The 12045-nt window shown below is 43.7% G+C and overlaps 1 protein-coding gene across 1 annotated transcript in view; it reads left to right on the top strand.

Moving 5' to 3' along the window:
- Positions 1–12045, top strand: part of LOC308583308 (uncharacterized protein) — a gene marked incomplete at its 5' end in the record, with an annotated part of 116051 nt that overhangs the window by 56186 nt on the left and 47820 nt on the right. The window contains 2 exons of the mRNA XM_081187120.1: positions 2135–2347; positions 4513–4634. Of these exons, the coding sequence (XP_081043246.1) occupies positions 2135–2347; positions 4513–4634 (335 nt within the window). The remainder of the gene's footprint in view (positions 1–2134; positions 2348–4512; positions 4635–12045) is intronic.

Raw genomic sequence — 12045 nt, 5'->3', positions numbered from 1 at the left:
CTGTCTACCTTATAAAGTGCTGTGTCTTTATGAAACAGCCATCTGTGTTTAGTTACACAGTTTATTTGAAGACAGCTATTTCTGTCCCATTTCAAGGAAGATTCCATGGCTGGAGTCCTCTGAGTCCATATGGCAACCCCCAAAATAGTTCTTTCCTTAAAACTTACACACACACACACAGGTGCAAAAGAATAAAGTAAACAAAAGCCAAACAGTAAAAAAAAGAGAGAATTTGTTCATTTCTGTGCTATGTGTGCATCTGTATAGAAAAGGCAGAAGGAGCAGAAAGGTTGCCTTTGTCTGATAAATGCATTTTCCAACCATTTCCCCCAAATGTGTAATAAATCCACAAGGCTTGCAAACCATTTCCCTTCAGGCAAACAAACACCAGACCTGAAATGCTCTAGATGTTTGATTAAAATAATAATAACATTACAGTCCCTTTGAATTGTTTGAACCATCCTCCCATGCTGCCTTTAGGAAGCTGCCGTCAGTTAACACTGACTAGCAATGGCTCTACAGAGTCTCCAGCAGGAATCTTGGCTTACTTGGAGATGCCAGGTATTGAACCTGGAACCCTCTGCATGCAAAGCATGTGTGATCTGATGGGGCTACACCCAATCTCCTTGGTAAGCAACATAAACAGAGCCAGTTGCTTAGTTCCTCCCCAATCAAAATTTCTGTCCTTCCTGACCTTGCAGTGATATGCTAGGAAGGTGTCAAGTAATTGGTTCCTATATTTCTATATTCAGATGCTTACCAGAAACCTAAGAGAAGGTGTCTGGAAGTATGGACTGTATAAGTGTGTGTGTGTAACAGCATGTTACTATATATGTATCCCTTTATTACCTTTGTCTCTCTTCCCTCCTTCTCCCTTCATGCAGTATAGAAGACAGGCAGTCTGGTATATGTCCATGCGCTTACAATACTTTGTAAAGCACTGATAGTACTGGGGAAATAATAATTGTGTCGTTGAAATAGCCCTCCTAAATCTTTGTGTTATGAGTTGACATTGGTATGTTGCAATTTTTTCATACACTGGTGATTTTAGATGCAGAAGTGGCCTGAATTAATTGTAGCATGACTTTAATATGGGGAAAGGAACTGAATTTGATTGATTTACTTTTACCATAGGTGCCGTCTTGTGTCCAAGATTGAGGGGGCCCAGCACGTGTTGTGCGTGTGTGACGTCATGTGCACTTAATGTGTTGCTTGTGTGTGATGTCATGCGCCCGGTGTGCGGCATCATGTGCACACACCATGTGCACTATGTGACATTCTTGGAAGGAAACCAAGCGCAGAGTGGGTTCAGTGGCCTTCAGCTCCTCCTCTCACACGCTTGGCTCCGCGCTCGGCCTCCTCCATCCCTTCCATCTTGAGGGTGGGCTGCCCCCCCCTGCCAACAAATATTGAGGGGGCCAAAGATACCTCGAAGGGCATTCTCAAGATATGTATTGTGGATTGGATACAGTGGTAAATTAAGAGCAATCCTGAATTAAACTTGCTAATAATAACCATCAGGACTTTCACTCTGCCTTGTTAAATAGAACTGCTCTTCCATGACAACCTGGAAACTCTGGGACTAAGAAAAGACACTGTTGGCCACAACGTGCAATCCAGTCATGCACAATTGATACAGGAGGGGTGTGGGGGGACAGATTTGCATTATAATGTTAATGGTTTAATGTGTGACTCACCAAGCTGAATGTAGCCTGCCAGCTGAATATTGTGGTGCTTCACACACACACATATCCCTTGTCCTAAGCAAAGAGCAGAAGCAGGAAGTTCTTCAAGCCTCTAACTCCCTGGTAGAACACAGAACCGTGGATAGGTGACATTTAGCCTAGTGGATCACAATATATGCAGGCCTAGTGTAGCACTCACTTGAACATCTTTGCGCTCTCGCTTTCTCTTGCACTCTCTCTCTCTCTCTCTCTCTCTCTCTCTCTCATACACACACACTATACATCTAGGGTTGCCATTTGAACAAGTGGAAATGGAACATACAAGTCCTATGAATAACTTATCCAAGCAATGGGTGAAAATGGAATGAACAATGGAAACAATATTATGAACATCCACCTTTTGCTGGCATAAATTCATTTCAATACTGTTGTGTTTGCTTTTTGCACAGCAAAAAGAAAGTATTTCCGATACTAAGAAGAACAAGTATTTGGTATTTTCCACTGACCCAATGGAATATAATATGCCACATCAAAGAGAACCAGATTCCCTGGTACATCAGTATACTTCTGCTGAAAGAACGAAATCACATCCTGTTCAGCCAATCGCATTCATACCATCGGATGCATTCGAGGAATGTAACGACAAGCAGAAACAAAAAGTAGTAAGTATATAAAAACCAAATTCACACCTGAAAACAAGGATTTTGCTTTAAAAAGAAAGGACATCATGAATACATGTGCTTTAAGCTGCCCAGAGTGGCTGGGGAAGCCCAGCCAGATGGGTGGGTTATAAATAATAAAATTGTTGTTGTTGTTGTTGTTGTTGTTGTTGTTGTTGTTGTTATACATGTAGGTAGATAAATACTGTACATGGATAGTTGAGATTACCACCTTTGAAATAAAAACATCAGCTAGCAGCCTTAAGGGAAATATTCCCAAATCCACACTATTGGGTTTGTCATTGTGAAACCTTACTGACAGCACAATCCTATACATAGAATCATAGAGTTAGAAGGTACCCTGAGTATTATCCAGTCCACACACCCTCTGCAATGCAGGAATGTGCAGCTGTCCCATAGGGGGTTTAACCTGCAACCTGGGTGTTATCAGCACCATGCTCTAACCAACTGAGCTAAGCTGTGTAATGCCTGTTTAGAAGTGTGCCCCAATGAATTCATTAGAGTTTACTCACAGTATAGGACTGCAGCCCTGAGAACAGTGTTATGTGTGAATAATGGGTGATGCCCAACATTAGTTCCATTGGATGGTATGCAATGCTAGTCCTACACAAAATAGACCTGTTGGTAGTGAATCAACATGACTTAGATTCATTGATTTCAGTGAGGGTACTCTGACTAGGAATTAGTTGACTTCCACCCGTTGAAATTAATGGGTCTACTCTGAGTATGACTAATGCAGGACACCACCCAATGGAATTACAAGCCTGGCATGCTTCTGAGGGACCACCCTTTCCAACCTCCACTGTCTGAAGAAAGGACGATCCTCCATGGCCAAACATTCCTAGGGACTGAAAACTAACATTCCAGAGAACTTACCACAAATTAAGTTTATTTTTGCCTTTCAAACTTCTGCATTTGGGTTGAAGAAAAGAATTTGCAACATCAGGGAGAAGAAATTAAGCCACATGCGCTGATGTTAGTAATGAAGACAGCAGGGAGTTCCGATAGATACATTTGATGTCAAAAGAAAATTACTCTTTGGTGAGACAGAAATTATCTCACTTGAATAATATTTTTCCTGAAGCTCTTTTCTCAAAACCGATGGCAGTCCTTCCAAAAAAGAGAAAGAACAAGAGAGGTTCTTGGCATCCAAAAGATCTTCCCAGATTTATGAGTTTCCTTTTAATGCAATAAACTGTGTCCTAACGAAACACTTTCTGGAGAGCCGGTTTATGTTGTTGTTAATCCAATAAAGGGAGAAAGGACAGGGTTAAGTTTTGTATATGGATCCAGCACATTGAAAAGGGGCAGAGCTCAGTATATTAGCAATGTCATCATATTTCAGTCAGTAATCATGATGAATTAAAGCAGGCAATCATGAGCAGGGCAAGGCAAAACAAATACAGAAATATACTTATTGGCTCTCAAAATTCAAAAAAGCTGTTGGGCACCCACTTCAAGAAATGATTGGATAGATGTTAGTGATATAGTGTAGTAGTAGATGAGAGCCTATTCTCCGAATGTGCTTACTTCCATATAATCTTGCTCAATCAACAAATATAATACGAAGTGGTCAACTGTGCTGTTCACTTGTGTCTTGGAAAGTGGGCTTCAATTGTTTCAAATACTTGACTGGAATAAGCAGAAGTACCCAAGACGTCCTGTGATAAATAAGGGCATTGTGCTTTATGAACAGACTGTTTCCCTCATAAGCTGCTTAAAATCTTTTCTAATGTTTCAGTTCTATTTTTTTAAAAGCCATTAAAATTACAACATGGGTAACACAGATGGTGACAATATGAGGCCAGGGACTGTTTGAAAGACTAGCAAGTAGCTGCCCTGAATTGTAATCCTCAACAGGACTAGTGATCTGGTTTGTATCCTTATTTAAATATCACCATCTCCTGCAGGCTTCTTCGTGTTCAGCCTTTTTTTAAAAAACTGGCTTACTTTGACAAATTTATAAGCATTGAGGTCTGTCTAGAATCAGTTCCAAGGTCTTCTTGCTCTCATTCTCTTTCCTGCTCCCCAAACTGCATTCTAGAATTTTTGCTGCTGAAGCAAAAGCCTTGTGAAAAAGGAAACTCTGAAGCAAAACATTACCAAATATGTCTGCTCTCCTGCCCATGTCTTTTTTATTTCCACAGGAAAAGCCTCCAGACGCTGGTGACGACAGGCTAACCAATGAACAAGCAGCAGAGGCTCTCGTCACTGGGAAACAGGAGGGCGAGCGCCTGCCAAGAGCTGGTCTCACGAAGAGGAAGCCCTTGTAGGTACCACAGTCAGCTAGAGTAAAAGGGACACTGTCAGCTGAAACGTCAGCATAGTCAAAGCGTATCTGTTTGAAATTGTGGCCTACCTTCGGGAATGTCTCTTATTTTCCTAGCCAACTTCTCCCACTCTTAAAAAAAAAAAGTTCTCTTTTTCTTTTCAAGCTGCACTTCGCAGTCAGACACATGCGCCATGTGTTCTTGTTTCTTCTCTACTTTGCATACAGAAGGTCCAAAGTTCAATTCTCAGCATCTCCCAGTAGGGCTGGGTGAACCTTCTGTCTGAACCCATGGGTAGCCTCTGTCAGAAGATGGTCCAGTGGTCTGACTTGGTATAAGGCAGCTTTCTGTGTTCCTGTGTTCACCCTTCTTCATTTAATTTAAATCCATTACTTCTAGCCTTACTCCACTGGGCAACAGAAAACAAGTCTTTGTCCTCTTGTGACAGCCTTTTAGGTACTCATCCTTCTCTCCTCTGGTGTTCTGTTCTCCAGGCTTAAATATGCCCAGTTCCTTTACCCTACCTTGTAGGAGGGCAGTTATTTATTTATTTTTACCGCAAAACCATATTTGTTCACCTATGAACAATTTGTTTACATCTTTCTTAGCATGGAAAAATATTGTTGGTTTTATTTTAGAATGCTACATGAGCGAATGTGTCTGCCATTTATTTTCGAATTGCTTGCTTATGCAGTTATGTAACTGGATGCTAAAAGCAAATAATTTAGTTTGAGATCTTGGACCCCGTCAGTCTTAAAGGTAATGGGAAGAAGAAGAGATAGGACAAAATGTGGAACTCAAATTCTCTGAGCCCAGGTAGCTCCTACCTGTCTACCAGATCCTTTAAATTGTGATAGGCAGAGCCCGGCTGCAGTCTGGAAGGGGGGAGGTGGATTCGATGCTTGTTGATAAGTGCATCTCCTCCATGTACTATTTCCTTCCTCATGCAAGCCAGCCATGCAACTGCAGGAGAGGACACTGGTGTCAGAGCAGGAATTCCCCAGGCCCACCTCTTCCAAGCTCCTTTCTTACTCCTCAAATATACTGTAAATTGCAAATTTAAAGGACAGTGGGGTACGTTGAGTGCACATCCATATATGCAGTCAAGTGGAGATACAGCCTATTGGTGATGCATTGCTTTTAGTAGAAGCCGTACAGTTTTGTATCCAAGTGCTCATTCCGCAGAAATCAGTGCCATATAATTATAAAATATCTGCTCTCAAATGGACATTTGGAAGCCCATCTAAATGCAGATGTTGTCAGCATTAGTTCAGTTCTGTTAGACAGCATCTGTTTTCGGATGCACATTTTGATGTGCGTCTGTTTTAACCTGGCACAAACCATGAACATTTTTTCATGGGTCTAAGCTTGTTACCTATTTATTCAAGGAAAAAGTCTCTGCTACAAAGAATTTACACTGTTGTTCCAGCTTGCCCTGCATGGCTTTAGGTCTTGGGATGAAGCTGTGATCTGAAAATTACTTTTCCATATATTTATGAGTGTTTTTGAGTGCATATATGATGCTATTAGAATAACAAAATCTGCATGTCCACTTTGAGTTTATTTTGGTCTCTGCATGGTGCTCCACACCACTCAAAAAGTAAACATGACAGACACAACATCTAACATCTGTATTTAGTAACGCCTCTGTTCACAGCATCAGCAAAACGCAGCCTGGGGCTGCTTTTTATGTGGAGGCACTTTCCCCTAAAAATAGATATGTTCTCCCTCCCCTTTGAATGTGTCCATTTCTGCACAGTGGGGACATCACACAAAGGGGGGAAATGGCACCAAATTGCACATGCCAATCTGCTCTGAGAGTTAACTCTCCACAAGTTAATTCTTCCAGTCCTGTGCTCCCAGAAAAAGAAGAGCCTGTGTAAAGTTCCTTGTATGTTTCTTTGGGAAAGTGATTCCTTAGTTTCTTTGAGCTGCTCTTTGTTGGAACTTTTAGGGTCCATCACTATTTTGAGGTAGGATTGAATCACTTACTGGCAAATTTGGGTTATGCCGTTAAAGTGGATTTGGTGCTCTTGCTCAGCAAACCTGTTTCCCCATCCCAAAAAGAGAGTGGGAGTTTTTCTGATAAAGGAGGTGGCAGGAAGGTATATTGAAAAGTATGGGTTAGGTGTAGGATTGCTTGAAGTGATATCACGCCAACAAACAAATCAGAATGAATGTTTAATCAACAGATGATCAGGAAGTGAACTAAATTTCCCTTCCTAATTATTATGCTGGACATTGACTAGGGTGGGTGAATACCCTCCATTTCCCCTTTGCTTTGTCTGACACAAACATAGATGTGAGCATGTGTGTTTGGTTTTAATGGTTTGGTTTCTTTGTTTCCATGAGTTCACAGGCCAAAGAGACACTAGGGAAGAGAACAAGTCTCCTCCCTTCTCATGCAAGCTATTTCAAACTATTAGGTGCTTGCCTCCAGTAAAGTAACTGTTATCTTAAAGCATCTTCCTATCACATCCAAACCAAGTGGCCTGTGATAAACATGAATGCCACCACAGTTACTTGGACATGTGGGCGTGTACTGGAGAAAGTGCAACCCACTTTATGTGAGCATAGAGGATTTTCAGACCTTACTCTTAGCCCAGGCCTCCTCAAACTCGGCTCTCCAGATGTTTTTGGCCTACAACTCCCATGATCCCTAGCTAGCAGGACCAGTAGTCAGGGATGATGGGAATTGCAGTCTCAAAACCTCTGGAGGGCCGAGTTTGAGGAAGCTTGTCTTACCCAGATAGATGGGTCTCATCAACTTGGGAAGGTAGCCCATCTAGGAGGAGGAAAACTCTGATCCTAAAAATCCACTGTCATGAGGCATGTTTTTGGGAGAAGAAAAAGTTAAGGAGTAAATCCTACAAAAATATGGAGTGGAGTCCCCAAGGTGACTTGGATGCCTCCTTCCGGAAACTCCTGCAGCCAAGCTGGTGCCAGATATATTGCTCTGATTTTCTTTGGACCACATCAGCAAGGACAAGGGGGGTTGTCTTGTCAAGTGGGCTGACCAGGATCTCCATTCACACTGCCCAGGCTTGTGACCCAGGGAGGTCACTTCAGTGTTGCTAATGCAGCAGTTTAACTTCACCCCTGGAGGAGCACTCCATTGTCTCTCGAGACCAGACAGATGCCAACAACAACTCTTAGCCAATACAAAGATCGCTGTTTATAAGTTCCAGCTATGCCTGTCATTTCCTATTAATTGTAGTCCTATGTGGAATCCTATTTCCTGCCTGCATCCTTTTTTGTTTCTGAGTAGAAAGTTGCGGAGAGAAATAAATTTTTGGGGTGGGGGACTGGCTGAGTTCACAGTGTTCCTTCAGGGCCTTGCCTTGCTTAGATGCTTTACTCTGGCACTTGTCCAAGTATGGCTTAGATAAAAATAGCCAGGGCTAAATATTTACCTCTCTTCTAGTAGATGAAAATCAGTATCAACCTTCTCACTGTGCAAATCCCGGGATTTACCAATGTTTGTCAGCTGGAATTCTTTCGGAGGTCCAATCTGATGAAAGCCCAAGTAAATGATTACTTCAACGCAGACTTTCACAAGATGTTAAAAGGGATTAGGGCAGGACTGAGCACAGGGATGCCATTTTTGGCAGCAGTCGTGTGTCTCCATAACATCTAGTTATGACCAAAATCTGTTAGAATCACAGATTCCAAACTGTGTTGCTGGGAAACATATCAGGGTTTCCCCAATAAGAAGTTCAGTGGTGGACAAAATTTCCTGCATGTATGGTTGGTGAGAAATTCAGTTCAACCCACATTTAAAAGCAAATCTACCTGATCCACACCTTCCAAAACAATGCACAAACCAAATCACAGCTAGCCTTTGAAGTTCATACTTCTTTGAATTTTGTGACAGTTTTCTGTTCATCTGTCTGTCCCTCCTTCCTTTCCTCTTTAATTTGGAAATGCTGATATAAATAAAGCTCAGTTTGCCTTTCCATTTACATCTTCCATGGTTATGTAACTGGCACACCTTGTTGCCATAACAGCTGCTGCTTTCAGTCTAACCCTTAACAAACAGTTCTACCCATCAGGCTGGGGAAACTCTTATATTGGCATTTCTGAATTTAGAGAGCCAGTTATGTTGCTGCTGTCTTCTGGTTATGCACCTCCCCATTCCACTGCTCCATATGCACACCTTTTACATTCCCACATGGTCTCTCCTCTACATTTGGGCTTCTGTGCCTGGTTCAGGAAAGCCGCAGTGAATTTCTGCTCCTTGAACTTTGTTTTCTTGGATTTCTCTCCACATCCATTTCCCACTCCAGACTCATAATATTTTTCAGACTCTGAACAATGGATTAGCTGTTCTCTCCAAGTAGGTTTCCAGAAACAGGCTTTAGAGTTTTGCCATCTGTTTATCTTTCTTAGTATTCCAGTGAGTAGCTCCTTTATAAACTTTGCATGCAAATAACACCAAAACACTGAAAGGAGTTGTTTGTTTTTACTTCTGAGGTGGCTACCATTGCACGTGAGTATCCGTGTGGGCAGCAGATCACAGAAGCGGTGACAAAGGTGACAAACATTACTTTGGGTCAGCAATGAGACGTGCTTTATTTATGAGATACAAGGAACATGGCCTGGAGGGGGGGGGAAGGAACACTAGCCAGTCACAATTTTAAGATATGGGATGACAGTTTCAATTGGATCATAGGGCCAAGAAAGGGCAGGGGGAACATCCAGATGCCCCTTTTCTTGTGCATTCATGATGATTGGTGCTCATGATGGTATCAGAGAGGTTATATGCGACCTGATGGAGGACAGGTTTCTGCACAGCACTACTTGTTCCACAAAAGGGACGCGGGTGGCTCTGTGGGTTAAACCACAGAGCCTAGGGCTTGCTGATCAGAAGGTTGGTGGTTCGAATCCCTGCGACAGAGTGAGCTCCCATTCCTCGGTCCCAGCTCCTGCCAACCTAGCAGTTCGAAAGCACATCAAAGTGCAAGTAGATAAATAGCTACCTCTCCTGCGGGAAGGTAAATGGAGTTTCCGTGTGCTGCTCTGGTTTGCCAGAAGCGGCTTAGTCATGCTGGCCACATGACCCAGAAGCTGTACGCCGGCTCCCTCGGCCAATAAAGAGAGATGAGTGCCGCAACCCCAGAGTCGGTCACGACTGGACCTAATGGTCAGGGGTCCCTTTACCTTTACTTTACTTGTTCCACAGAGATCCTGAGGGATTTCCACCATATAAATCACACTGTCCTTCATTACAAGGACTGGCTAACAACATCCTATCTTCTTCCCCAGTTTTTACAAATTTATACCTACTGAAGTTCCTGACCATCTTTGGCAAATGACCCCCCCCATGTGAATTATTGTGAGGTGATCTCAAGGATATGAAGATTTCCTACAGTTGTCTGGTAAACAAATAAAAGCAAGGGATTCAGCATTCAGCTGGGAAGGATATCAGCTGCTCAAAAGCGTTGATAGTGGGACTGTTCACATGCCATTTAGCTTGGGAGGTCTTCAATTTGTAGGTCTGCTTACCCATTATCACTGACTTGTGGCAAGACATTGCCTCACTCTCTGGCTTCTGTAGGGCTGCTGACATTATTGCTTCCAAACGCCCCCCCAAACAATGACGTGATTATTTTTGTTTTTATTTTTAGCACATCTTTTGCACAGATGGGAGATGTGGTAGTCTTGTATCATTAGTTACACCCATATCGTGTATAAAGATCAGAGTTCCTGTCCTTTGCTATATTTTGTTTCCTTCACAAGATTCATGAGGGTTTGAAATATTTGTAAACATGTTTCTCAGATTGCGTTACCGGCATTCAGAAAGCAAGCTGGATCCACAGTAAAATGTTCTTCATCTGTTTTCCTTTTTTGCAGCAGCAGCTTCAGAACTGTTAGTCTGGTAATTCTGAGCATTCCCCACTCCTAGTGAATAGTTCTTTTTCTCAGGGCTGGATAAGATGGGGAGGCAAGCCTCAGGATCATGACATCCCCCTGGGCCAGTGACCTTTGATCTTCTCCCTGTAATGGGCCATGCCCACTGATAAGAACATAAGAGGAGCCAAGCAGGATCAGGCCAGTGGCCCATCTAGTCCAGCATCCTGTTCTCACAGTGGCCAGACAGGTGCCTGTGGAAAACCCGCAAGTGCAAGAACAGTCTCCCTTCCAGCTACATAATGATGGGTGCTATCTAAACAAATACATATTTATATTTTAAGGTTTGGACTCAACAGAGTCACTGAGTGAGTGGGATGTCAGGGACTAGCTGGACACTCAGGGGTGGTGGTCAGATACTGATACGTGGGCACCAGGTGAAGTGGGGTTTGAGATAACTTGCAGGAAGGGTTCCATGGTCTGGTGGAATCTGTAGCAGCCAGGAGACAAGAGTTAAAGGCAGGAGAAGCTGCAGGATTGGAGAGTGAAGGACACTTGATGCAGGAGGAGGGAGAGATAAGTAAGGCTGGTGTAGACCCAAGGGCTTCCTCACCTCCTCCTCCTGCCCCTACTTCGCCTGCGCCACTGTCTCCCAGGACCAGGTAAGAATTGTAAAGGGGAGAGCAGAAGCAGGTTACACACAGATGTAATCTTTACCTGCTTGCACACAGCTCAGGTGGGGACGATAGATAAGCTGAAGTTGGGACAGGGCCTCTCTTTTGCTGCAACTGCCCATCGAGTGCACACCTAGGAGTAGTTGAGAATCATAGGACTGATAGACGTGCTTTTTCCCAACTTATAAGCGTACTTTAGACAACAACGAGTTAGACTTCCGGGTTGGCGCCATCGCCAAATGGCGGACTCCCTCCGAGCTCCGGAGGGAGTCTGCTCGGCAGGGGCTGGGTCCTACCGCGCCGGCGACGCGGGGACCCTCAAAAACCACGGGCACGGAGCCCGTGGACATGGGGACCCGGCTGGCACCGCTAGCGCCCTCCCGACTCGTGAAAGAGCCTTTTTAAAGGCTTCGGATCGGGTGCCAGGGAGTGGCGTGGTGCTTTGGGTCTATCGCTTCCCCTGCCGAGCGCAGCCGCATGCCATTCGACGGAGAGCGCTGGCTTCTTCCATTTGAAATTCGGACTATCAACAACAACCCGTGAGTAATTGGGAAACTGGGCACAAAAGGAGAAAAAAAGAATTTTTTTTCAGATTCGGCACGAGCGGGGGCGATCTTAAAAGGAAGTCAATCCCCCCCTGACTGTAAACATTCTAAAACAAGGACTGGGTAACCAAGATCGATTCAGAAGTTTACCGCTGATAAAAATCATTAATTCCACTATGCGAAATTACAAGAATTGTGCTGGAGGAGAAGAGTGGAGGGTGAGAGGGAAAAGGCAACCCCCCCCCCGGGAACCGGGGCGATTCGCAAAGCCTGGCGAAGAGAGACGGAGACTTTGACAGCTGTCAAAGTAGCTGTCAAAGCTTGAGAATATAAAGAGGACT

The sequence above is a fragment of the Podarcis bocagei genome, assembly GCF_964188305.1.
Source record: "Podarcis bocagei genome assembly, chromosome: 3".
Taxonomy (NCBI): Eukaryota; Metazoa; Chordata; class Lepidosauria; order Squamata; family Lacertidae; genus Podarcis; species Podarcis bocagei.
The sequence above is the reverse complement of the archived record's forward strand: the minus strand, read 5'-3'. Positions and strand labels throughout refer to the sequence as shown.